At 54.1% G+C, this 8,907-nt stretch overlaps 2 protein-coding genes across 2 annotated transcripts; both read left to right on the forward strand.

Moving 5' to 3' along the window:
- The first annotated feature begins 35 nt into the window (after positions 1–35).
- Positions 36–1,606, forward strand: LOC128797813 (CMRF35-like molecule 6). The gene is made up of 4 exons (XM_053960708.1): positions 36–69; positions 737–862; positions 972–1,204; positions 1,286–1,606. Exons 1-4 carry the CDS (start codon positions 36–38, stop codon positions 1,601–1,603), a joined length of 711 nt encoding a protein of 236 aa, XP_053816683.1. The 3' UTR covers positions 1,604–1,606.
- Positions 1,607–1,610: 4 nt separating this feature from the next.
- Positions 1,611–6,763, forward strand: LOC128797634 (CMRF35-like molecule 5). Its single transcript, XM_053960378.1, has 7 exons — positions 1,611–1,951; positions 2,051–2,383; positions 3,109–3,244; positions 4,214–4,317; positions 4,889–4,941; positions 5,517–5,651; positions 5,931–6,763. The coding sequence occupies exons 1-7, from the start codon at positions 1,912–1,914 to the stop codon at positions 6,024–6,026; spliced, it is 897 nt and encodes a 298-aa protein (XP_053816353.1). The 5' UTR covers positions 1,611–1,911; the 3' UTR covers positions 6,027–6,763.
- Positions 6,764–8,907: the final 2,144 nt, after the last annotated feature.

Below are 8,907 nucleotides of genomic sequence, written 5' to 3' on the forward strand. Positions count from 1 at the left end.
TCTGCTCCTTCCTTCAGCTGCCAGCACTACCCGGGATGCCCGTGGCAGCCAGTGCTGATGCACATACCTGTGTGGGGACATGCTGCATTGTGGCTGGGGGGGGACATGGGGTCACAGGGGCAGTGCAGACTCCACCATGGCCCAGTTGAGATTCTTCATGGGGAGAGGAGCCCTTAGCCCCAGGAACCTCAGTCCTGCCACCTCTGCCTGGTCCACCAAATGCCCATCTCCAGCTTAGCAATAGCCAGGGAAGGGTGTCCTTCCACAATTCTGCCCCCAGTAAGCAATGCAGGGACTAGGGACACAGGGGGAGGCCTGGAGCAACCTGATCATGGGGCTACTGAGCCACAGAGGGGCTGTGCTGGCAAGAGAAGTGGGTGCTCTGTCCAGATGCACCAGGATAAGGGGCTGGGGTTACCCATTTCATTCCCCTGGGAAGGACAGGATGGCCATGCAGGAGCACTGCCCAACCTGGAGGATTGTCTGGGGTTCAGGTGGTCCCTGTGCCATGCTGAGCTACCTCTCCCCCTGGGTGCCCTGCCTGGCCAGAGGGACTGGACAGTGTGGCAGTGAGAGGCAGGTTGTGTCCTGACATAGGGCTCAGGCTAAAGGAAGAAAGGAGAGACTCTGGGGAAGGGCACAGGGGACAGTGCACAGCAAGTAATCACAGCAAGTGACCAGGAGAAGCTGAAACTAGGAAACAGGAAATGCCGTGGTCTTGCTGAATCTCCAGCAGCAACGGAGGCAGTAGCAGAGGCAAAAGAGGAAGCAAAGCCCCAGAGACACAATGAAGAGGAGCAGCAGGGCTGCCCCGACGCATACACGTGGCTCCTGCTGGTGCTGGCCTCAGCACTGCTGCCAGGTAGGGCTGAGTGGACTGCCGAGGCTGGAGCCCCACGCTGGATCCACCAGAAGAAGCAGGAGGTGTTCGGGCAGCGGCAGCGCTCGCGTTAGTCCGTGAGTCTCCACAGACATTGGGGCAGTGACAGGGCCCAGCACCGTGCAGGGATTCCTGAGGGAAACCCTGTCGGTCGCCTGCACGTACCAGCCTAGCCAGGAGACGTTACCGAAATTCTGTTGCAAACCGAGTACCTGTACTGGTATTACCTGTGCCACTTACATCATCAGCACCTTGAAACTGCAGCCCGAGGTGCGGCAGGGCCGGTTCTCCATTCTGAACAGCTGCATGCTCCGGGCATTCAGGGTGACTGTGGAGCGCCTGGTCAAGGAGGATGCGGGCATGCTCCGCTGTGGGATGCAAAAATGATTTTCCCCTTTACATGAGGGTGCTGATGCAGAGGTCATCATAACCCCAGGTCGGTCCTTGCACGTTTTGCCCATAGCAACAGTGACCCCCACGTTGGGGGGCCGGGGCCAGACTGCGGAAGGAGGTTTCACCCCGAGCGTGACAAGAACACAGGGCCCGTCTGGAACTCGCTGCATCCATCCTTCCTCCGCACCTGCAACCCCGACGCTCTCGCCGGACACTCCTCAAGAGACCGGCAGCACTTTCCGCTACTTCCCAGTGCTGGCCGGGCTGCAGCTGCTGGCGCTGCTGGCCATGAGCGCGCCCGTGCTCTGGGTCAGCCTGTGGGGACGCTAAGCCCCCGCCTTGACCCCACGTCTCCGGCCGGCGCCGCTCGATTCCCGACTGCCTCGGTCCCGACGGCGCGGGCAGGGGGAGGGCCGCATCGGGGGCCCGCCGGGCCCTTCCTGCTTCCCCCGCCGGCTCCAACAAACGCTCCCGCGCCCCCGTCCCCTCGTCTCCTCGGCGGCCCCCACTATCCAGCAGTCCCGGGCTCCACCCTAACGGGGTGACCGTGCCGCAGGGGCGGCCGCGGGGGCGGACCGAGCTCCACCGAGAGCAACCGGGAGCGGCAGCACGCTGAGCCCCGGCGTCCCGGAGCGGCCATGCAGCTCCTGCCTCTGCTCACCTGGGCGCTGCTGCCAGGTAAGGCTGCGCCGGAGCCCCCGACTGCCGCGGCGGCCCCGCCGGGCGGGAAGTGCTGGTGCGGCGGCAGCAGTCCCTCGGCTCCGTGTGTCTCCACAGGTTGCGGCACAGTGACAGGGCCCGGTATCGTGCAAGGATTCCTGGAGGGTTCCCTGTCGGTCACCTGCAGGTACCAGCCGGGCTGGGAGACGTTGCCGAAATTCTGGTGCAAACCAAGTAGAATTATTGTTTTTACCTGTGGTAAAGACATCATCCTCACGTCGGAGCCCGAGCAGGGCCGGTTCTCCATCCGGGACAACCGCACACACCGGGCATTCACGGTGATTGTGGATGGTCTTTCCGAGGAGGACGCGGGCACCTTCCTCTGTGGGGTGCGAATGGGAAGATTTTTGCGTGATGAAAGTGCTGCTGTGGAGGTGATCGTGCTCTCAGGTCAGTACTTGTTAGCTGCAGGGCCCCCAGGTCCAGCATGGATTTGTTCTCCTCCAGCTGCTTGGAGCTGGGACTGCAATGGGCACAGCCTGGAGCTAATGGGTGACCATGCAGGTGGGACAGCCCCAGGGTGTATCACCAGAGTGCAGTAGGTACCGCCACCACTCATTCCCTATTCTCAGTTCTCCCCAGAGCCCCTTCTTGGCACTCCAGGTTCAGCCATCTCCATTATTGAGATGTACTGTGGTCTCTTTGCCCACTTTTCTTCCTCATTAGCTCTTGCTGGCCTTTTCTGTGCCCTCGTTGCTTTACTGTATAACACTGGGGTGTTCCTCATTGCACTGTGCTGTCCCATTTCCCACTTGGGACAGGCAGCACCTCTGGGCAGCAGGCTCTGGGCTTAGGAAACATCCCTCTCCTCAGCCCGCACAATATATATATGATATTGTTGTGTTAGTACTAAACTGGGCATGGGGTGCCCAGACCCCTTTCTGCAGGGTGAATCTGTTTTGTACATGTTTTGGGGGGGACTGAGGCTGTGAAAAGCCTCGTGAGCAGGGGAAAGGTCTTACAGCACTCTGACCTCAAGGTGTATCCTCTGGATGTGGCAGAGGGGACCCAGCTTCTCCTGCTGTAACAGCACAGAGGTCACTTCTGATTCATTGCAAAACCCACAGCATTTTTCTCCACAGAGATCAACCATGCCTCTCCTCTTTTTATTACAGCTTTTTCCACCCTCCCATCATCGACCTATGTGACCACCACGTCCTCTGATCTCATTCACTCTGTAACAGGCCGCACACATACTGTTTCCCAGGGGGAAATTTTGCAATCAACATCAAATCCCTCCACCCCTCAACGGTGAGTAGCAGCTCCTGCCTACAGTAGCCACTTTCCTCCATGAGCTCTGTGGTGCAGCTGGAGCCCTGCAACCATTGGACTCTTCTCACCTCCCTTAAGGATCCAGACCTCCTGTTTTTGCCTTTAGAGACCACTCCACATGGAAAAATTCTTCTCTGTGAGGGTGGTGAGGTCCTGGCACAGGTAGCCCAGAGACATTGTGGATGCCCCATCCCTGGAAGTGTTCAATGCCAGGCTGGATGGGGCTCAAAGCAACCTGGCCTAGTGGAAGGTATCCCTTCCCATGGCAGAGGGTTGGAAGTGGATGATCTTTAAAATCCCTTCTGACCCAAATCATTCTCTAATTCTATGACAGTAATTCCAATGCCTCTAGTCACATGGGAGAAGTGGTTTCTGCCTGCAATGCCGACCCCATTTCCTTCCTCAAAACTCAGCGAGACTGTTAGTGGAAGACAAGTGCTGCCCAGTGTCCTGTTCTTTGTAGTTACACACAGCCTGGTAGAGATAGTTGAAAAAGCATGAAACTGGAGTGTTAGATCTTCCCCCCTTCTCTCCTGCCTGTGGAAGGTGATGCCAGCAGCAGACAAAGCTGAGACTCCCTGTCAGCACACTCAAGGGTGTGCTGGCTCACCCACTTTTCCTGCTTGCCCATTACAAACAAGGTTAACAAAGAGTGAAGTTAAACCAGAGCAAATGCAGGAACCCATCCTTAAATCACTGAAGACACGCCGGCTCTCAGACCCAAGCATCCTTTTGCTTCTGCAGTTTTTGGTTTGGTCTGTTCCATGCCCATTTGGCAGCCTGACCATCCCATGCCTGCTGTGATGGGCAAGCCCTGCCACTCTACTGCCACAGCTACTTCCTGTGTCACCCACAGCTGCTTCCTGCAACCCTGCTCCATGCTGGTTCATCCTGAGAAGCATGACAACATAAATTTTCTTCTTTATTCTTTTTTTTTTTTTCTTGCAGCTTGAATGTGGTTGAGCACATCCTCACTCCAGGCATCATTGTGGTCCTTTTTTTGCTTGCAGTGGCTGCTGGTGTTCTAGTAATACTCTCCAGGAAGAAGAAGGGTGAGTGAAGTTGTCAGTGCCACACACATCCTGTTTCTGTAACAGAGCCTGCTCTGCTTCCCTTATTTTTCCCTATTTCCTTTTCCTCCCCCATTCCCTTCCTGATCCATCCAGGTCCTCAGTCCATCACTGAGACCTCCACCAAGGAGGTCTCCTTCCCTCAAGGGAGCAGTGGGTCCATCCCCTGGGTGTTATCTCATGGATGTTGTCTCCTGGGAGCAGGGAATGACAGCTCTTGGGGTTGGTGCTGCTCAAGAATCTGCTTGAGTTTGTCTGGGCACCATCAGCTTCTTGAGATGGGCTAACTTGCATGGGCCAGGCTTACTCTAGGCTTGATGCAAAGTTTAAGGCCAGTGTGAAGGATGGGGTGGTCACAGGACCGGGAAAGGACATTGCCAGCTGGAAGGTAGGGTCTGTCTTTATTTGAAGAACTGCTCCAGTTTAGATGGCTCATGAAGTGTCAGGTTCCTGTCCTGTTTTATGGCAAGATTTGCAGTGGCAGTGCAGTTTCTCAATATGTTTCTTTTCTTCTGTTTTCACTCGTGTCCATTCACATCCATGCTTCAACCAGCCCTTTCTGGAGCAGCCATAGAGATGGACAGGACTTGCAGCATGTCACCTACAGTAAGGAAAACCTTATGAGTTCCTGGGATTCTGTGCCCCAAGTTCACATGGAGAGGGGAAACATTGCACCCCGAACTGCCAGAGCTGCTGCTTTCAGCCAGGTTCATGGCACTTTAGGCTGGGAGGGATCCTTTGGGCTCTGCTTGCCAACAGAAGGACAGAACCAGGGACTTTGTGTGACTATTACAGAGTATTCCTGGGAAAGGAATTTAGGATTGAGCTGAGAGGTTTCTCTTCAAGCCTCTCCAAGCATGGGAGCTATTTCTCTGGGTGAAACAGCCTTGGGAACCTGCAGCAAATCACACCTTAAGTGGCTGCAGGGGTAGCTGCTCCTTGCTTACTGCTTGGAAAGTATTTTCTGATTTTTTACTGCCAGCTCTTGAGGAGGGGCTGATGTCACAAGAATTCCCCTGGAGAATGTAGAGCCAGCCCTTGCTTCAATTTTTATTTCCTCCCAGTGCCCCTGCAGCAACCTCAGCACCCATCAGGACAGGCAGCAGGGTGGGAGATATTCCCACCCCTGTGGATGCAGGCAGGGAGTGGCAACAGGGTAAGAGCTCATCCTTCTCCATCAGGGAGCAGAAGCCTTGAACTATGCGGACATTAACCACAACACGGGCGCGGCTGAGAGCCAGTACAGCAGCGCTGAGGCTTTCCACCGCCTGGAAACGCTCTCAGTGGAGTACACAGAGGTCAAGCAGAGTGCTCAGGTAGGAGAATGCCAAGCATTGCCAAGCTGGAGGTGGTGGGAGGAAAGCTGGAGTGGGTGGGTGACAGAATGGGCAGCAGGGTGGGCTGGGTGGGGAAGGAGAGGACTGCAAAGGGAAGTGCCAAACTGGAGTCCAAGTAACCCTGGCTAATGTGGGTTCCCTCTCTGGTCCCTGTGGCTGCTCCTGGGTGCTTAAAATGTCACAGAGAGGTTCATAAAACAGTGTTTGCCTGGAGCAGCCCCACGAAGGATGTTTTTGTTTATCTCCCTCCTTTTCCAGCTTTTGGAAGAGGAAAGAGGGGCACTACATGCCAGAATCCAGAAGCCCATGCTGCAGCAGGAGCAGATCTATGCCAACACGCCATCAGCTCAGTGAAGAGCTCTACAGCACAGTGTGGGGGAGATGAGCAAGGACCTGACCCCATGGGCTGCTCCTGCTGCTGTAAGGAGCTGTGAGACTTGCACAGAGGACATGGGGTTGATGTTCTGCTCAGGCAGGAGTCAGCTTGATAGCAAAGCTGTTGCTCTCCAAGGCTTGGATGTTTCTTTGAGGCAACATCAGAGAGGATGAGGTTGTGTGGAGACACAGAGAGGGTTGAAGATAAAGTCATCCCTTTGCAAATGCAATTTGGAGTCCTCATCCATACAGCAGTGGTGCTGGGAATAAAGCTCTCCCCCTTGTAGTGGGGTAGTCCAGGTCAGAGACCTACCAGGCAGGGTGTGGGAGAGGTGGGCAGGGGAGGTAAGGCTGGGCTGGTGGGTGAGCTGCTTTGCTCACCACTCATCCCACTTGCTCCTTTGGCTGCATTGCTCATGTGGGCTGAGGCTCCCAAACCCACTGGTCACCTCAGACTGACAGCTTTTCATGCTAATGCCAGCTAGCAGCTCCTGGAAACCAGGACAGTGGGAAATGTTATATCCAAGTGCATTTGCATGGGGCGCTCATGTGGAGGGTGAGGTGTATCAGGATCTTGGTGCAGAAAGGGCATCTCCCCCAGCCCCTGGTCCCACAGGCCCCCAAGTTGTTTGCTCCTGCTCTTTCTCTCCCACCACCCCTGAGGATCCCCAGACTTGGAGCACACAGATGGGCTGTTAAACATCACCTTGCTCTTTTCTGCTTTGCTGATAACTTTTTTTTTCTGGCACTCACTAAATATTTTCTGTGTGAAATGTTGCTGCTTTATCAGTGACACCAAGAATCTGATAGCATTGGCCATGGTGTGTGACTGTGTTTGTACAGCAGGTTCCCACCTGCTGAAGGGTTTATTGCAGAGTGTCACTCTGAAAGCAGGTCCAGCCCCTTGCTGGTGCCCAGCAGTGTGAGAACTCAGATCTTTAAGGACAAAGACTCTTGGGCCTCCAGGACAAACCCAGAGCTGCACCACCAGCTACTGCACCACCATCACTCCCCACTGAACAGTCCATGTAGTCTTGCCCCTGGCGTGCTGGTGCCCTCCCCCATGGGTGTTCACTCTTCTCCAGCCCAGTGCCAGGCAATTTATCCATCCACTCCCATGAAAAACAGGCCATAGGGATGGGTGTCCATTTGTGATGGGCAAGGAGCAGAAAACCTGAGCTCTTACATATACATGGTTCCATGCAAGTGGTTCTGCACAGAGGTGAATTCTCCCTTGCTATTAGAATTTGGGCACTGTAGCTTTTTACAAGCTGGATGATTTCAGGGCAGGGATGCTGATTTATACCACAACCAGGAGGAGGCTGAAGTGGAAGCTTCTCACTCTCTATAAATACCTGAAAGGAGGTTGTAGTCAGGTGCAGGTTGGTCTCTTCACCCAGGTAATAAGCAACAGGACAAGGGGAAACAGAGTGCCACAGGGGGAAACAACTCCACAAGTTGTGCCAGTGGAGGTTTAGATTGGACATTAGTGAAAATTTCTTCCGGGGCTGTGAAGCCCTGGAACAAGCTGCTGACGGAAATGGTAGAGTCACAATCCCTGGAGGGGTCTAAAAGACACGTACCATTTGGGGATATAGTTTAGTGGTGGCCTTGGTGGTGCTGGGTTAGTGAATGGTTGTGATTTTCTTAGGGGTCTTTTGCAGCCTAAAGAATTCTAGGTAGGGAGCCTTTTCCTGCTGGTGTGGAGATGCTGAGGCAATCTTGCAACTCTCAGCTCTTGAGGTGTGGACTAAATTGCTCCTATCAAAGGGGAAGCCCTCCTAGAGCTCATCAGGCTGCTCAGAGTCCTTCTGCAGCCTGGGGAGTGTCCCATTATCAAAAGCTCTTCCTCTTAAAACCCTCAGGAGCATTGAGGCTGCAGTGTTCCCTCAGGTTTATCGGCAAAAGCTGCCCACAAAGCTCACAGGAGGTCATGGAACTCCCAGGATGCTATTGCCACCCAGCCACTGTTTCCTATTTCCTCTGCTGAAATACTTGTCCCCTCCAGTAGCTTTCACAGGGGAAAGGATGAGAGAGCTGGATGTGTTCAGCCTGGAGAAGAGAAGGCTCCAAGGAGACCTCAGAGCCCCTAAAGGCCCCTCAGTGCCTAAAGGGGGTCCAAGAGAGCTGGAGGGTGACTTAGAACAAGGGCCTAGAGTGCCAGGACAAGGGGAATGGTTTCACAGTGCCAGAGGGTAGGGTTAGATGGGATATTGAGAATTGTTCTCTGGGAGGGTGGGAAGCGCTGGTACAGGGTGTTCAGAAATCTGTGGCTGCCCCATCCCTGGAAGTGTCCAAGGCCAGGTTGGACAGGGCTTGGAGGAACCTGGGGTAGTGGAAGGTGTCCCTGCCATCACAGGGGGGTTGACACCATTTGCGCAGGCACACACAGCAGTGCACAGATGGCCACACACAACCATATGTGCACCCCAGTGCACACTCACATCCCTCACAGTCCCCCACACATTCACTCATATTCACTCACACTCATTCACACTCACATTGTCTCACATTCATTCACACTCACATTTACTTACATGCTCACACTCAAATTCATTCACATACTCACACATTCATTTACACACTCACACATTCATTTACTCACACATCCACTCACACCCACATGCATTCATTCATTTACTAACATGCTCACACATTCATTCACACTCATTCATTCACATTCATTAACAATCGCATTTACTTACATACTCACGTTAATTCGCTCACACTCACATTCATTTACTCTCACATTTACTGACATTAATTCACTCACATTCATTAACTCTACTTACACGCTCACATTCACTCACAGGTCCCGTCCCCGCCGTCTGTCTCCGCCCACATCCCCGCCCTAGCCCCG

The sequence above is a fragment of the Vidua chalybeata genome, chromosome 19, assembly GCF_026979565.1.
Source record: "Vidua chalybeata isolate OUT-0048 chromosome 19, bVidCha1 merged haplotype, whole genome shotgun sequence".
Lineage (NCBI taxonomy): Eukaryota > Metazoa > Chordata > Aves > Passeriformes > Viduidae > Vidua > Vidua chalybeata.

Coding starts and splice junctions, on each gene's coding strand:
- LOC128797813 (XM_053960708.1), top strand. CDS start 36: ATGCCCGTGGCAGCCAGTGCTGATGCACATACCT. Junction 70..736: donor CAGTGCTGATGCACATACCT/GTGTGGGGACAT, acceptor AATCTCCAGCAG/CAACGGAGGCAGTAGCAGAG. Junction 1,205..1,285: donor GCATGCTCCGGGCATTCAGG/GTGACTGTGGAG, acceptor CCTTTACATGAG/GGTGCTGATGCAGAGGTCAT.
- LOC128797634 (XM_053960378.1), top strand. CDS start 1,912: ATGCAGCTCCTGCCTCTGCTCACCTGGGCGCTGCTGCCAG. Junction 2,384..3,108: donor GGAGGTGATCGTGCTCTCAG/GTCAGTACTTGT, acceptor TTTTTATTACAG/CTTTTTCCACCCTCCCATCA. Junction 4,942..5,516: donor CTTGCAGCATGTCACCTACA/GTAAGGAAAACC, acceptor CTTCTCCATCAG/GGAGCAGAAGCCTTGAACTA.